The following is an 18079-nucleotide window of genomic DNA, read 5'->3' as shown; positions in this document are numbered from 1 at the left end:
TCTCTGTGGGTGTGGAGTAAAGTGAAAGTCATGTAGTAAACAGTGAAGGTTAAAGTTCTCACTTGACTAGTAACTCAGCCAAGCAGTGTATCTCTATCAGCCAGGCATGATAGTGTACTGTACCTGCTGGTCTCACATATGTTTAACTCAACCTTTTTATCGTTAATGACAGTGTACTTACTGACCTAGGGCATACATGCTTTGTTGTTAATACTCAATATAAAATAACGTATGCAAGAAGCGGTTTCTAACGAGCAGCTGTGGGAAAAGTGAACATAAGAGAGGAAGATCAACAACTAAAAGTGAGTTATTTAACACACTTAGTATTCTTTCAGTAAGTCAGTAGGCATTTGTGGTGACCTTATGTTAGTGGCATGTGGTGAGGAATATGGGTGTAATGGAAGAGGCTAAGGATCGCCTGAAGATTAGGCACCTCAGCTTATGTCACTTGAAGATTAAACACCCTAATGCTAGCCTAGCTTAATTACCTCCCTCCCAAAGTAATGTTTGGGTATACGAGTATAATCATCAAGTGAAATAAACTGGGGTCTCTAGACTTCAGGTGAGTCAGGGCTGACTTATCTCTCCCTCCCTCCCTGTTTCTCCCTCTCAGGCCCCTTTACCTAACCTACTTACTCTCACAATCATATGGGTGAAATAAAGGGAGGACAAGACATACTGATTATGTCCCTTGTAAGTGGGGTTAGGTTAGGTTAGATTAGATTAATAGTTATGTTAGGTTAAATTAGGTTAATGTCAGGGTGGTTAGGTTAGATTAAGGTATATCAGGTTAGATTAGATTATGTTAACGTTAGGGTGAAATAAGCTGGAGTGCCTAGTCTTCATTTGAGCAGAATAACTATAAAACATTATTATATTAATGAACAAAAAGTAAGTTATCATTCTAAGCTATTTCCCTTTTAATAAAAAAAATGTGAAGAAGAATAAAATTGCGACTAAACCAAGTGTGATTTTTTCTTATAAAAAAAAAATCCGAAGGGTAAGTTAGTGCTGTATTGTCAATAATCTTTTCACTGTACTTTGGATTCTCAAAAACAATAGACAAAATAAGCAACAGAATTATACTCCAGACTTTACCTTAAAGAGCCATAGATACAATCAAGACTACAGTAACTGAATATTATACGTTCATTTACTACCAGTTAGAGGGGAAAAAATATTCTTGAGTTCCGACCTTAACTGGACATGTTCACCACTTGGGAGACCAAACCAACAGGATCACCAGAAGTCTAGGCACTAACATATTTCACCTATTGTTCATCAGGTGATCCAATTATTGCTGAGAATCTGGACCTTGACTGGTGCAGATGTTATAGCTGAAGTGGTACAGATTGTGACTCTTCCCACAGGTGGTACAACATGGTACAACTGCTGGAGAGGTACAAGGCGCTGGAGTTTTTGGAGAGGGTCGGGGTGGTGGATGGGGAGGCCCTTCTTACTCGAGACCCTCTAGCCTTTATCAACACCCTCATCCCCGCCTTCTTGATTCACGTGCCCTTTCAGGTGAGTCAGAAAGACCTTCATTGAGTTAGGATCCTTCAGTGAGTAGGGACCTTCGGTGAGTCAGAAAGACCTTCAGTAAGTCAAGGACCTTCAGTGAGTGAGTGAGACAGAAAGACCTTCAATGAGTCAGAAAGACCTTCAGTGAGTTAGAAAGACCTTCAGTGAGTCAGGGACCTTCAGTGAGTCAGAAAGACCTTCAGTGACTCCAGTGAGTCAGGGACCTTCAGTGAGTCAGAAAAACCTTCAGTGAGTAGGGACCTTCAGTGAGTCAGGGGCCTTCAGTGAGCCAGGGACCTTCAGTGAGTCAGGGACCTTCAGCGAGTCAGGGACCTTCAGTGAGTCAGAAAAACCTTCAGTGAGTAGGGACCTTCAGTGAGTCAGAAAGACCTTCAGTGAGTCAGAAAGACCTTCAGTGAGCCAGGGACCTTCGGTGAGCCAGGGACCTTCAGTATGTTAGCCATGATGATTCTGTCTTCCATAGTGCGTCAGTTTGGTGGCACAGACTAAGGAGGAGCATCATGTACCCAGCCTGGAGGAGGTAGTGGAGATGATACTTAGTTTGGAGGGTGGCCTCTGCTACAGCCTCAATACCTTCATGTGCATCCTGCTACGCACCCTCCACCTCGACGCTCACGTCTTGAAAGGTGAGTTGACTTACACCTTATGAATATATTGCAGAAAGGAGAATATATATAAAGATGAAAGAAAGTACATGTATATCGCATCCTGAAATAATAGGACACAACAGGTCAAGTGGCTGAATATAGCTTCTTGTGACTTTCATTTCAGTTAATGTGTTTGAGTGTATGTGTGTTTTTCAGTGTATATACCTAGGTTAGGACTAAGGTAAGCCTCTGTGTGTATTCCCAGGGTCGTACACCTCCTCTAGGCTGGAACACAACCACATCTTGGTGCTGGTGAAGGACTTGAGGTAGGCTCTACCACAGTTGACCTCTTCGTGTCATTCTACACTTCTCTCCATACTCACGTCTTGCACCATTTCATCATCTTTCTTCTCATCCTTCACTTTAATTTGTTATTTATACTGCTTCTTATTTCTGATCTACAATATTTTTTAAGATGAAATTTACTTCCACTCAAGTATGGTGGGACACAGTTTAGTGGTGAGAAATTTGCTAACTGGAACTAAGTATCTGACACCAATAGTTGTAGCGTTTCTTTTGGTAATGTCAATACTATACTAGCATTTTTGTTTATAATATCAGTAGTTTGGGTGAATATGTTGAGCCCATATAATAGTTCTGGCATCTCTTCTGAGCAGCAGTAGTTATAACCAAGTTCATCAACATTTTTGACAACGTAGGCATCCCGGGGACGAGCACATCATTGACGTGGGGTGTGGTTACCCCTTGCAGGAGGCAGTGGCCGTGAACAGCCTGCCGGTCACCTACTACTACAGTGGTCTCGAGTATAAGTACTGCAGGAAGGGCGAACTGGTGCTTCGCCTCCACCGTCGAGGCGACACCAACCCAGACAAGGAGCAGGTGAGAGCAACTATACAAATTGTTTTCTCATCTGGAAAATTTGAATCCGTAAGAAAGACATAATTACGCTAAATTAGATGGTGTGGTTTTCTCTGTAATGGCACAAATATATTGTGGTCTCCATCACATTTTAAATATTTTTATATGTTTATATTTACATTGATTCATAATGTTAAAACCCCTAAAATATTACATTATTTTTAGGCCGTGATGGTAGGAGAGTGGCGCCAGATTTTTCACTTCACACTGACCCCCGTCCAGTACGATTTCTTCCTTCCACACATGGCATCTGTATACGTGGACGAGAAAAGCCACTTCATGCAATCTATCTTAGCTGCCAGGTTCCCGACAGCGGATACTGTACTCACTGAGGAACATTCGGGGGATACGAGCTCAAGTATTAGAAAATCAAATCCAGCTAAGGAGGACAATAGTGGGAAGATCTTGATGGCCTTCAAGGACCAGATTCTCATGCTGGGGCCGTTTAATGCGATCGTTACGACCGAGGTGAGTTTGGAGGAATGGGCGACCAAAATAAAAAACTACTTCCCCACCATCCCTCCAGCCAAGGTCGACCTCGCTGTCCGCAACAGGATCCTCAATAAATCATTACATTAACACCTGAAACTCAACAAGTGAAGCAAAGGAAATCACAGCCTACCAGCAGGATTTTTTATGGCTTAAGGCGGCGGCACACTGGGCACTTTCCTCCAAACATGCTGGCCATTGGCCTGATGGCCCAGCTGGATTTCTGCTGTTGCGAGAAATGGACAACGGTATGGCGGGGATCTTTGCTGGCCGGATTAGTGCTCAAATGAGTTTCATATAATTTCAAGTAAAATTTGAAATAAATCAGGAAACCATAATAATTTAAAATATAACACATAAACGTTAACATATTTGTATTTATTCGTCACTTTAAAACTTCTTTAGTATTATTAAATCATTATTCACGTTCTTTGAGCAGCCAACCGCTGCCACTTTAAAAGAAACTTCACGGCGCACCCATTGTCTTTTTTTTCTTTAGCTTTTGCAGACGCCTAACTTGCTTCAGCAATTGAAGAACTACTGTATAGCTCAATCCTGCAAGGCCTCAACTGTAGACGCTTTGCTGTTGTTTTCATTGTGTCGGGCAGACATGCCAACAAAACATCCCAGTGTGACACAAAACATCTCTTTGTTTTGCTGGCCGGACTGTGTTTGCCAAACATGTTTGGAGGAAAGTGCCCAGTGTGCCGCCGCCTTAACATGCACTGTCAACTCTGCTATGTACAGTACTTTCACACTTACTGAATACAGTATACAGTATAGTGTACATAACTGTAATAACTTTTTACATCTAAATGTATGGTATAAGTGTAATGCGAACGAGCACGAGTGAGTGAACCACTGTGTGGCGTGAATGAGCATGTGCACGAGTGCTGTCCTTTAGTGGCATTAATGAGCGCGTACACTCGCACCAAAAAGTATCGGTGCAGGGTGAGATCAACGACTTCCGAAACGATACGTATACACTGTGATGTGTCGGGAAGGTTGCTAAGTGTATCCTCATAACCCCCCCCCCTCCATTAGGTGTTGCCATATGGCTGACAATCAGTGTATTTTTTCCTCTTCGGATTGTTGCTTTGTGTCGATTGAATGATGAGCGAAGGTTTGGTCTCGGTAAACGTGGGTATAAAATAGAGGTAATATGAAGCAGTAGAGATCTACACATGCCAGACAACATGGAAACCTCAGAGGGAACACGAGGAGCTATCATTGCCCTTCATAACGAAGGGTTCGGCGTCACAGATATTAGCAAGCGGGTTGGTGTTCACAGGAACACCACTGCACGATGGATTCGGCGATACCTCGAAACTGGTGCTACAGACGACAGGTCTCGGAGCGGCCATCCACGCTGCGCCACCCCTCAGGACGACCAGGTTGAGTGGTTTATTTGGTAGCATAAATTAATGTGGCAATATTCACAAGTATCACAAATAATTTTGTTAACAGGGAGCTCCTCATATTTCATACTGTCTATTTATCACTTCCCGACCTTATTTATAACTGTTTGTTTCACTTGACCAGGCCATAGTAGCTGTTTGTGATGCAGCTCAGCAGGATTACAGGGCTGCCAACATACGGCTGGAACAACTCACCTTTCCCAACACCTATCGTCACTGGTCTCAAATTGTTCACACTACAGTATGCACCGATACTTTTTGTTGCGAGTGTACGTGAGTGCTGCTACCTAGTGGTGTGAATGAAAGTTGGTTGTGGGTTGGGTTCCGCGAGTCTTGTATTTTACCCTGTAAAGGAGATTGTATTCTGCTGCACCATTGTAAGGACCTCCCAGTAAATTGCATCTGTGAAGCCTGGTTTCTCTGAACCGTCGACACCAAGTAGCATTTGAACACTTAACACTGTATTCTTGGATGATTATGCCCTGGTACAATAATGTACAGCACTGTACAAAAGCAAGCGAGGGAACAACCTTGTACAATGGCAGCAGAATATGAAACTAAGCATTAGAGCCTATGGCTTAAGTTACCCAAGCAGCTAGCCTACCCACGTGCCCAGCACACCTCTTGGAATCCCCCAAAAGATCACAAAAGGTGTCTAGGGATCCAGCCACATCCCAACTCTACCTGCCCATTACACATAATTTCTAACCATACATGGAAACTGCCTTCCATGGTACTGCATTACACCATATTGTCACTGTTATCCGGCAACAAAGAAAATTGCTGTTCGAATAAGTAAAACTGGTACAGTGCGGGGAAAAGGACTAAATCTTACGGAAAGGGATTTTGTGGTGAATGGGTTTACAGGACAGTATACTTGATGACAAGCATAACAAAAACATTTTAATGAGCCCTGGTCAGGAACATCTAAATTCTGGGTAAACTGATTTTTACACCCCCGCGCCTTCCGAACTTGGCACCCTAGGACAAATGCCTCCTACTGCACCCACACCTTCCACATTAATCTGAAGCAGCTGTATACAATGTTCAACATATTAATCTAACCTCAGATTATATCACAGATGACAGCAGTATGCCCCATCCCTCACTTTCTCTCTCATCCTCACCTCCTTGTGTGTTTATACTGTACACTCTCCCTATATGCCTATTTGGGCATTCTTTTCACCTATGCTTCCATTTTTTGAAGCTACTATATCAAGAATAACATAATACTGTATAATATATTTCTCATTACACCGAGGCTACACAAGGATTCTGAGCATTCTTCTAAAACTACCGTAAATCATTATGCCTGAAAAGTCCTATGAGCAACAACCATTTTGTCTCTGTCCCTTATTATTGTACTTCTTTTCTCTCCCAGCCAACTCTTGCCCTGTGTTGGTATCAGCAGGGGACTGTCCAGGGTATGAGACATTAAGGTATCCAAAAGGCTATGGTGATGGTGCACATCTTGACAGTTGATCATAATGGCGTAATTACTAAAGCTGGCAACGGTTGGACCAACAATTTATTATGTGGCCTGGCCCTCCTGCCTCCTATACTCCCCAGCATCCTAACCAAACTTCCGAGTCCTAAATCTCCCATTCCTTCATTATGCAAATCTCTCATTGGCCCTGTCCTTAACTTTCCCCATCTCAGACAGCTTCCAATATCCCTCTCCCCCCCTCTCAACAATGACAACCCTTGCTGTGAGTGATCAGATAAGGAATCCCGGAGTAGGCAGCACCACTCTATTAAGGAGTGGTGCCAGGGAGCTTAGTAGCAATCAACCATCTTGTGAGGTCAGGTGTCCATTCACAGTTGGGTGGATTTGAAGTACGCTGAGTACAGATTAGTGACCCCTGGGGCAGTAGTGACCTCTGGGACAGCAGGTAAATGCTAATGTGGCTGACCTTCATACCCACCATAGTTCTAACCTGGGATAAAAATAATGTGAAGCTGACTAAAATGACAACATGCGGTTGTGATGACAATACTGATGCTGAGTCATTCATCCAGATATTACTGAAAGGTAAGTAGTAGTATGTGGCACCAAAGACAAGTTTTCTTTATAGGTCACCTCACAGCAGAAATTAAGGTTCTTGTGTTATTTTAACATATAATAACTGACCTTGTTACTAGGTGTTGGGGTCATCTACTGATGAAGGGTGTTACAAGGGACCCTGTGCTAATACTTATCCCACGGTACAGTAACTGAACCTTCTAGTACACTATTTTAAGGTCAATGAACTGATTTACCTCTAACGGCTTGGTGATGTGAACCAGCTGATACTTTCTTCTGTTTCAAGTAGCACAAGGCATGAGGTATAAAGTGCTAGTAAATCCTTAAAACCTAGGTGACCAATAAGAAGCAGGAGTTACGAGGCACAGGAGAGGGAGAGGCGGGCACCAGGTAACACGGAATTTGTAATTAGTTAACTGGTAGCCAAGTGAAGGTGGTGATCATGAAACGCTGGCAGCAAGATGTCACCTGGGATAAGGCGTTGCCAATTACCAACATGATGCTAGGTAGTGTTGCCAAGAGGTAGTGGTAGTTGATGATGATGTCAGGTGGTAGTAGTGGAGTTGGGTGGTGTTGCCTGGTATTGGTCAACAGTGATAGTAGGGTAGGGTGGTGGTAGGTAGTGTAGATCGGGGTGGTATTGGTGTAGGGTAGGGTGGTGGTAGGTAGTGTAGATCGGGGTGGTATTGGTGTAGGGTGGTGGTGGTAGGTAGTGTAGATCGGGGTGGTATTGGTGTAGGGTGGTGGTGGTAGGTAGTGTAGATCGGTGGTATTGGTGTAGGGTAGGGTGGTGGTAGGTAGTGTAGATCGGTGTAGGGTGGTTGGTGTAGGGTGGTGGTGGTAGGTAGTGTAGATCGGGGTGGTATTGGTGTAGGGTGGTGGTGGTAGGTAGTGTAGATCGGGGTGGTATTGGTGTGGGGTGGTGGTGGTGGTAGGTAGTGTAGATCAGAGATTGGTATTATTGGTGTAGGGTGGTGGTGGTAGGTAAGGTGTAGATCAGGGATGATTGTAGGGTGGTGGTGGTGGTGGGTAGTGTAGATCAGAATTGGTAGTGTAGATTGGTATTGGTGTAGAGGTGGTGGTGGTAGGTAGTGTAGATCAGAAATTGGTGTAGGGTGGTGGTGGTGGTAGGTAGTGTAGATCGGGGTGGTATTGTAGGGTGGTGGTGGTAGGTAGTGTAGATCGGGGTGGTATTGGTGTAGGGCGGCGGCGGTGGTGGTAGTAAGGTAAGCGCGGTGCTGTTGCCAGGTGGTTAAGGACCAGACAACACACAGTCAGCAGGTGAGGCAGGCTAGACAAGATACAGATCTGCTGATAGTGTAACCCTTGACGACGAACAGCAGGGGGCAGATAATCAAAGCTCGTGACACTAACTACCCCCCGTGGTGACTGCCCCATCGACCAGCAGCCTCATGGTAGTACAGCCCTGTCCCATCTAGCCATCTTGACACACACACACACACACACACACACACACACACACACACACACACACACACACACACACACACACACACACAGTTTTACTCATTTTGACTCATACACTCAACTTCCATACTCACACACCCATCCTCTTTACCCACCATACTCCACTCATATTCATAATTCTTACTCATCTTCTATCCACAATACTCACATTCATTGTACAGTACAGTATTCATCATAGTTCATACACTCATCGTCCTCACTCATAATACACTTCAATAGTTATCAATATTGCCTCATTATGCTCATCTTGGCCCAGAATACTCATCATCCTTACTCCTTATATTCATCATACTAATAAACTCCTCATACTAACTTTACTCATTAATTCATAAAGCGTATTCAACATTCTCATTCTTAGGACAGTCAGTGTTACCTTGTTACAATTGTCAAAATATGAGTACAGTGATGTCTTAACATGGATAGTGTCTAACATGAGCAGTGTGTTAACATGAGCAGTGTGTTAACATGAGCAGTGTGTTAACATGAGCTGTGTTTAACATGAGCAGTGTCCCAGCACAACCAATGCCCTAAAACAAGTAGTTTCCAAGCATAAGCAGTGTCCCAGTACAAGCCAATGTCCCTCCAGCAGGGTTCCTGTACAAAAACAAGACCACCAGTGTTACAAATTATGTTCCAGTACAAATTAACAAATGAAACTACCACCAGTGCTACCCATGCTGACGACCCACACCCACACCTGCTGACGACACACACCCACACCTGCTGATGACCCACACCCAACCTGCCTCCAAAGCCCATGTTTATCGGCAATCACACCTTCTTACGACAGGGAAAAAAAACACACACACACACACCTCTGGATCCACTTTCTCCTGGTGCGACAAACTGAGTTGGTCACATTTAGCTGGTATAGGGCAGTGCTCTGTGGGTGGCCGCCGCTTGTGCTCCCCCCCATTGTCTAGTTCATGTTTTTGTTGGAGGTCATACAGGGACACAACACTTGAGTCTGTCTGTTTGTGTGTTACTCTCGCGTCTCTCTACCTGTTGAAGTGTCCGTCGTCCGTGTGTGTGTTTGTGTGCACGTGACTGTCTGAGTATGTGTTCCGGTTGTCTGTTTCTCTGCCTGATCGTCTGTTATTCGCTTCTTTATTATTTTCTATCTGTTTGTTTATCTTCCTCTCTTTGAAGGCGGAGCACCAGTGAAGAAATGCTCCTTTAACTGTACAAATCTCATGGAGACCCTACATCTAGAAACACCTAACATCCCTAAAAAAAAAGTACAACACACAGTAATTAAGATGATTCCTGAACTATGCCATCTCGATTACCCCAATCAGACTGAGGGCCTTGGCAAAAACAACCCTTCAGACAAGGCACAACAGGACAGATCTCATTGAGACATTCCAATATCCTGAAAGAGATGGAAAACGTGAACCCGGGACATTTCTTTTGTGACGTCACGCACCACCAGCACGAGAGGACATATGATTAGGGTTCAGGAGATAACAGAGAGATGGAAGGCTCTTGAGTAACCAGACACAGTTAAAACCTAAACCAACATCAATCACAACAAACCATTCATTTACAATTAACTGTCCTTTCAGAGAGTACAGTATATTATATTATACAAGGGACACACACACACACACACACACACACACACACACACACACACACACACACACACACACACACACACACACACACACACACACACACACACACACACACACACACACACACACACACACACACACACACACACACACACACACACACACACACACACACACCTCTCCTGCCAGTCACAGTCATAAGTTGCTGCTCATAAGGTGACAGTGGCCCATAAAGTCACATGGAACAATGGTATTAAAGTGTTTCATAACCTGCCACAGCTGTCGTGGTGGGGGAATTAGCGGATAATTTGTCCCTCTCACTTTCTGGGCTAATGTCTACCTTTGATGTCTCGTTGACCTACCTTGATGTTCTCTCACTGTCTCTCTCTCTCTCTCTCGGTCTCTCTGTCTATCTCTCCTGTATACAGAGGTGAATGTACGAGACTGTGTGTCTGTCAGTGTATGAATGAACGAGGTGTGAATGTACGAGCGTATATGTATATGTGTGTGTGTGTGTGTGTGTGTGTGTGTGTGTGTGTGTGTGTGTGTGTGTGTGTGTGTGTCCATGCAGGGGTACATCATAGCATAATTATCTAACTCCCGAACATTCCCTTTACACCCCTTGACACATTGTATTAACACACAGGTCTTATGTAAGTAGATATCAACCAGTTTTTTTCCTCTCCCTCTTCTACAGACATACAAAAATAATACCTGGTTATCGAGGTCATCAGAGGCCGGACAGTTGACCCACCATTGACCCCATACTTCCTTCAACCTAGATTTCTTTCGCATTTGATAATATGAATCGAAAACTACCAGACTAAGAAGGGAAAAAATTTATGACTTTCACATTCTGTAAATTTTAATTATTATTATTTGTATGAGCCTGTTTAACCCAAGTTTGGAGTTTAAATTGTGTTCTGTCATTAAATATTATGATGTAATAATAATAATAATAATAATAATAATAATAATAATAATAATAATAATAACAGTAACGCTAATAACAGTAATAATAATAAGAGTAGAGTTCACTTCCCAGACATCAGAATATTTGCCAAACCCTCAAAATCAACATTAAAGGCTAATTATTAAGTGAAATCATAAGATGGGGCGCCATGTCTCGCCCCAAAACCCGTCTCAACGTGAAATTATTTCCGCTGAACGATCCATCATGAGCAGATTGACGGCGACGCGTGGAAACACTCCAACACACCCCCCCCCCTACGATTATGTCCGTGTAATAATCGAGAGAAGACTGGCCAATCCTCGCTACAGCACACACAAGGAACTCCCATACCTTAAGATCCCAAAGACATAAGAACATAAGAATGGAGGAAACTGCAGCGGGCCTATTGGCCCATACTGGGCAGCCCCGTTTACACCCAACCCCTATTGCTCATATAAGCATCCAACCTATGTTTGAAGCTATCCAGCGTATTCGAGTTAATGATGATGTTTGGTAACTTGTTCCATTCATCCACTACTCTGTTTCCAAACCAGTGTTTACCTATTTCACGCCTAAATATAAATTTGTCTAATTTAAAACCATTGTTACGAGTTCGCTCCTGGTTGGATAGTTTGAGTACCTTTGTAATGTCCCCTTTGTTTAGCCCTGACTTCCACTTATACACCTCTATCAGGTCGCCCCTTGCTCTACGTCTCTCGAGGGAGTGCAAATTAAGATGCTTTAACCTGTCTCTATACCCAAGGTTCCTAATGCCCGGGATTAGTCTTGTCATTCTCCTCTGAATTCTTTCCAATGATTCTATATCCACACGTTAAGTTCACTCATTGTTACCTGGGAAGGATGGCATGGGTCAGTTAGTGCATTTCCACTATAGTGTTTTCGTATCTCCCTCACAGTGCAACCAAACAATTTTGGTGGTGGTGGTGAGCTACAAGCACTCCAGGAGGACACTCAAGTACTGGGTATCTTAACGATCGGTATAGTTTTGTCCCAATAGAGTCAGAAGCTATCCTGGGTTCTGGGGTTAACAATGTGCACCCAACTTTGGAATAATTTAGGTTCATTCACACAGTCGTTGATATCACCAGTGTTAAAGGATTTCCCACGCGAGGTATGGGTCCTGAATGCGTTTCCCGACTGAGTGGAGGATTGGATACCCTCTTTATATACTGGTTAGCCTTATATATGTTGTATAATATTTTAATATGGCTCTCACACTTTTTTGTATATGTATGTGTGTATCTATCAAACTTACTGTTAAGGCAAGTCTCTGTTTATCATCTTGTTAGTGAGTCGTTCTTTAAAGATATTCCTACAGTCCTATAAGCAACTTCCCTCAAAACTTTAGAAACCAAACTCTCGTAATTACAGTACCTGCTTATACAGAGTCCACCTAAACGTCCCCACACGTGTTGATACAGCCTCCACGTAGCCATCAGTTCCACACATGTTGACAAGACAGCAGGTAAGGCAGTAAAAACAGAGACACACACACACAAGGTGACGCCTGACAAACACACACAGGTCCACACCCCAAAGATCACCTCCTCCCGCTCTCTTAGATTCGAACTGTGACGTTTAGACCCTGAAAAAAAGGTTAAAAGATGAATTTACAAATTATAAAACATTAAAAAAAATAAATTATATACAATAGAGCAACTTGAAGAATAAGAAAATAACATATAATCATAATGCACCTTAAAATAGACACAATATTATACATTTAAAAAAAAATCAAAGATTATAATTATGTATAATCCTGGGAGGTATGCGACATAATCTTGCTGGGGCACACGAGATATAACCTTAAAGGCTGGTTGTGACCTTAATAACCTAGCAAGCTACCAGGTACAAACACTCCCTCCACCCAGCCAGCCCCCTAGGCCTAAAGAAAAAAATGTTAGGATCTACTCTGGGTATTCTTAGGGTAACAGTCATTAGTCCTCACCAACCTATCTACCTGCTCAACTACCTATTAATCTACCTGCTTTACTACTTACCTATCTACCTTACCATCTACAGTACAATCACCCAACACCCTGTCCCTCTCTATACCTATCTCCTAATCCCATCCTAACCTTCCACCATACTTAACCCTTCACCATACCTAACCCTCCACCCTACTTAACCCTTCACCATACCTAACCCTCCACCCTACTTAGCCCTCCACTTTACCTTATCCTCCACCCTCCCTCCTCTCTAATCATGCATACTACACTCTTCCTCTCTCACTCCTACCCATCCACCCTCCTCCTCCTCTCACACCTCTCTCTTCACTCTCTCCTACCCACTCCCCTACCATTACCAACCTCTCTCTCTCTCTCTCTCTCTCTCTCTCTCCCCCTAGCGATGATCCTGTGGGTTAAACCTTCACTTCAGGAATGTGGCTCTGGGAGACCTTTCACCCGAGTCAGTCCTTGTGTGTGTGTGTGTGTGTAACTATATGTATGTTTGTGTATGTGTGTCTGTGTAACTATATGTGTGTGTGTGTGTGTGTGTGTGTGTGTGTGTGTGTGTGTGTGTGTGTGTGTGTGTGTGTGTGTGTGTGTGTGTGCCTCTGACCCTGCAAGACTTAAAAAAAAAAAATTAACCAACTGATATATCTGTCAGAAAAGAAAACCCAGTTTAGCAACCCATCTTATTTTACCTGAAGATAAACCACCCTAATGCTAATCTAACCTAACACCAATGTAATCTAATCCAATCTGGGTATCGTTAGTGTTTAATCATCAGGTGAAATAAGTTAGGGGAGAGACCTTAATCTTGAAATAAACCCGAAAAACTCATTACTAGTTTAAAATTCATTTCTTTTATAATTTTCTAATCATCTATACTACACACCATAACACACACTACACACCATAACACACACTACACACCATAACACATACTACACACCATAACACACACTACACACCATAACACACACTACACACCATAACACACACTACACACCATAACACACACTACACACCATAACACACACTACACACCATAACACACTACACACCATAACACACACTACACACCATAACACACTACACACCATAACACACTACACACCATAACACACACTACACACCATAACACACACTACACACCATAACACACACTACACACCATATCACACTATTTCATCTATTATAATATAGTTCTAAGAGTGTGAAGAATGTCATAAATCACATATTTGGTGCAGGTGTAAAACTTTCCCAGCTGGGATGATTAGTACTGCCTTATTTACATTATGATGCGGAGTAATACAGTCGCTTCTGGCAACAGAGCTAAGACGGAGAAGCTGAAAATATAATGTTTTTATTCTCTCTCTCTCTCTCTCTCTCTCTTTCCATTTCTCTCTCTCTTCCCCCCCTCTCTCTCTCACTCCCCGCCTCTCTCTCACCGTATCTCTCTAGTGCTAACACCTTATTGGCTGTGCTTTCTAACTTGAGATACAAACGGGGGATCCCTTTTTGGTGACTTGCCAGAGCGTGACGTAAGACTGTTGGAACGTCGCCCAGAACCCGCCAAGGAGGAGGTCGAGAACGTCGCCCAGAACCCGCCAAGGAGGGAGAACGTCGCCCAGAACCCGCCAAGGAGGGAGAACGTCGCCCAGAACCCGCCAAGGAGGGAGAACGTCGCCCAGAACCCGCCAAGGAGGGAGAACGTCGCCCAGAACCCGCCAAGGAGGGAGAACGTCGCCCAGAACCCGCCAAGGAGGGAGAACGTCGCCAGAACCCGCCAAGGAGGAGAGACGTTCCCTCCTTGAGTCTTTTTGCCGCCCACCTTTGCTAATACGCCGTGACGGGAGTGGACAGAAATATTGGGAAGACTCGGTGGGTGGGGGAGTGCTCGTGACGTGAGGTGCAGAGAAAGTGTGGTGAGGGAGTAGCGCAGTCAGGGTGGTGAGTGGTGGGGGATGGTGGTGGTGAGTGGTGGTGAAGGTGGTGAGGTGAGTGAGGTGTGGTGAAGTGAGATGGTGGTGGTGGTGAGGGAGTGAAGTGGTGGTGAGGAGTGGTGGTGGTGGTGAGGTGGTGGTGGTGGTGGTGGTGAGAGGAGTGGTGGTGGTGGTGAAGGGTGGTGGTGGTGGTGAAGGGTGGTGGTGGTGGTGAGGGAGTGGTGGTGGTGGTGGTGAGGGTGGTGGTGGTGGTGAGTGGTGGTGGTGGTGAAGGAGTGGTGGTGGTGGTGAAGGAGTGGTGGTGGGGGTAACTCAGCCGCTGGACTTAAGACGGGAACTAATTAGTATCACAAGTGACAGGCGAGCGTGTGTAACTTGTAGAGAACATGGAGGGGGGGGGGGAGAAGGGGAGGGGGAGAGAGAAGAGGAGGGGAAGGGGGAGGAGACGGCGAGAAAAGTAGAAGACGAGGAAAAATAGGGAAAGAGGAGGAAGAATATGGAGGAAGAAGGAGGAGGAGGAGGAGGGAATAGAGAAAACAAATGGGAGGAAACGAGGAAGAATAGGGGAAGAAGTGAAGAAAAGGAAGAATGGAAGGAAGAAAAAGGAACAACAGGAGGAAGAGGAGAAGCATGAGGAGGAAGAATAGAAGGAAGAGGAGGAGGAGGAGGTGTTCAGGTGTGGGTCAGGTGTTCAGCTCATTAAGAAAGCATTTATTAGGACAGGTAGACGATGTTAGTGAATGTAAAGACCATGCAGGTGTGTTAGCTGACTGGTGACTGTTTACTGTTTGAGGTGACTGTTGACTGTTGGAGGTGACTGTTGACTGATGGAGGTGACTAGTGACTGTTGGGGGTGACTGTTGGAGGTGACTGGTGACTGTCGGAGGTGATTGTTGAATGTTGGAGGTGACTGTTGACTGTTGGAGGTGACTGTTGACTGTTGGGGGTGACTGTTGGAGGTGACTGTTGACTGATGGAGGTGACTAGTGACTGTTGGAGGTGACTGTTGGAGGTGACTGGTGACTGTTGGAGGTGACTGGTGACTGTTGGAGGTGACTGGTGACTGTTGGCTGTTGGGGGTGACTGGTGATTGTTGGAGGTGACTGGCGACTGTCGGAGGTGATTGTTGAATGTTGGAGATGACTGTCGACTGTTGGAGGTAACTTAACTGCTGGAAGTGACTTAACTGCTAGAGCTGACTTAACTGTTTGAGATGACTGTTGACTGTTGGGGGTGACTGTTGGAGGTGACTGTTGGAGATGACTGTTGACTGTTGGGTGTGACTTTGGAGGTGACTGTTGGAGGTGACTGTTGTAGGTGACTGTTGGAGGTGACTGGGGGGGTTGCGACAGGGTAGAGGTCAGGTGTGAGTGAGCGAGAGGGTTTGTTCTGTGCCAGTCTGCGGTGTATCTCTGGTCATCTAACACCAGGTATCCTTTTATAGATCGAGGGACAAGTTCCACCTTCATTGGAGGAAGTGGTGGTGAAGGAGGAGGAGGGGGAAGAGGAGGCTGGGGACTCTTGGAGGTGACTGGTGACTGTTGGGGATGACTGATGACAGTTGGAGACGACTGGTGACTTGGAAGTGACGAGAGAGAGAGATAGAGAGGGGGGGGGGCAGGTCAGCAGGAGTCCTGTCCTCCTGCTCACCAACACCATCACTGAAGAGTAAAGATCATTGAAGTTAAAAGAGGAGGAGGAGGAAGAAGAGGAGGAGGAGGAAGAAGAGGATAAGGAGGAGGAAGATGAGGAGGAGGAGGTATTATAGAAGATCAGTAAAGGTTAGTGTCCTCTCTCTCTCTCACCAACCCTAACATTTACCGAACACAGATTATATCAACGTGAATGTCCAACTGTTTAACATACACACACACACACACACACAAATGTTTTTATGTATGTATGTATGTATGTATGTATGTATGTATGTTTGTATATATGTAAAATGGAGGTCTCCCCTGTATATGTTCGTTTGTCTTTATAACTAATTCTTCCTCAATAGATAAACACCTTTGACAAGTGAACACGACTTGGGGCTGAGGACGCCTGATAGCTGGCCGGGGGGGAGGGTGTTAACTCATCATCCTGTAGCCAAATTTATTGAGGTTTTAAAATGAAGTCGAGCTTTGATTGGTCGAGGTGGTGGTGGTGGTGTTGGTGGTGGTAATAGTCCCTGTGGCAGTCCTGGGGAGGGGGGGGGGTCCAGTGATTGGTGGTGGAAAGTTGTTGTTGTTGTTGTTTATAATCGTCGAAATTTTACTACCGCAACACCATTACTACAACACCAACACCACTACAACGACACCACAACCATACCACTATCCTAAGTCACTAACATCACCACAACACCACTACCACAATACCACTACCACAATTCCACTACCACAACACCACCACCACCACCACACCACCACACCACCACCACCACTACCACAACACCACCACCACAACACCACTACACACACCACCACCACCACCACAACACCACTACCACAACACCACCAACACCATCACTGGTATTGGCTGTGATCTGGGTATAGGGCCTAGAGCGAGGAGGAACACTGCTGATTGTGAAGTAAAAGTTGTGCAGGACCGGGAGGCGACACGGGGCACATACCCACCCAGACCCCGCTGCCCACAAACACTTCCCCGACGACCTACGCTCTCGTATACCCAGGGGCATTAACAACCACTCACTCTTCCATGCCCATCAACTCTTCAATGCCCATGGGCATCAATATACTCTCATCTATACCCACTTATAACCACCACCACCACCACTACTACACTTGTTATACACCTAAAGCTTCAACAAACACTATACCCAAATATGCCCAGCAACACCCCCCCCCCCTTCAACGTTACACTTCGCTACACCCAGACTCTAAACACTTACTGTTACGTTATATAAACTATGGATAAACCCTAAGTGTAACACTAAGTTTTATGTTCACTCACCAACACTCCTTCCCTCCCTCCAACGCCTCATCCCTCCCACCAACACCCCATCTCTTCCTCCAACACCTCCTCTCTCCCTCCCTCCAACACTACACCCAGGCATAAACCAAGACCCTATACTTATAGTGCGCAATAACACCCTTAACCACTTACCTACGTCTGACCCACCAACACTCATGTACTACACCCAGCC

At 44.8% G+C, this 18079-nt stretch overlaps 2 protein-coding genes across 2 annotated transcripts in view; one reads left to right on the top strand and one right to left on the bottom strand.

The window, feature by feature from the left end:
* Window positions 1-18079, bottom strand: part of LOC121875746 (coiled-coil domain-containing protein 25-like) — a 70955-nt gene that overhangs the window by 19428 nt on the left and 33448 nt on the right. The window contains exon 4 of the mRNA XM_042380425.1: window positions 12411-12621. The gene's annotated coding sequence lies outside the window, so the exon portion shown is untranslated. The remainder of the gene's footprint in view (window positions 1-12410; window positions 12622-18079) is intronic.
* On the top strand, window positions 9-4955 carry LOC121875745. The gene is made up of 6 exons (XM_042380419.1): window positions 9-302; window positions 1371-1524; window positions 2006-2168; window positions 2395-2455; window positions 2849-3029; window positions 3234-4955. Exons 2-6 carry the CDS (start codon window positions 1381-1383, stop codon window positions 3645-3647), a joined length of 963 nt encoding a protein of 320 aa, XP_042236353.1. The 5' UTR covers window positions 9-302; window positions 1371-1380; the 3' UTR covers window positions 3648-4955.

Source organism: Homarus americanus, unplaced genomic scaffold (assembly GCF_018991925.1).
Source record: "Homarus americanus isolate GMGI-L3 unplaced genomic scaffold, GMGI_Hamer_2.0 scaffold22250, whole genome shotgun sequence".
NCBI lineage: Eukaryota > Metazoa > Arthropoda > Malacostraca > Decapoda > Nephropidae > Homarus > Homarus americanus.
This window is presented reverse-complemented; position numbering and strand designations above follow the sequence as displayed.

What these genes read in the sequence shown, in the direction of transcription:
- LOC121875745 (XM_042380419.1), top strand. Translation starts at nt 1,381, where the DNA reads ATGGTACAACTGCTGGAGAGGTACAAGGCGCTGGAGTTTTTGGAGAGG. An exon ending in TGATTCACGTGCCCTTTCAG is followed by an intron (nt 1,525 to 2,005) that starts GTGAGTCAGAAA and finishes TGTCTTCCATAG; the next exon opens with TGCGTCAGTTTGGTGGCACA. An exon ending in GTGCTGGTGAAGGACTTGAG is followed by an intron (nt 2,456 to 2,848) that starts GTAGGCTCTACC and finishes TTGACAACGTAG; the next exon opens with GCATCCCGGGGACGAGCACA.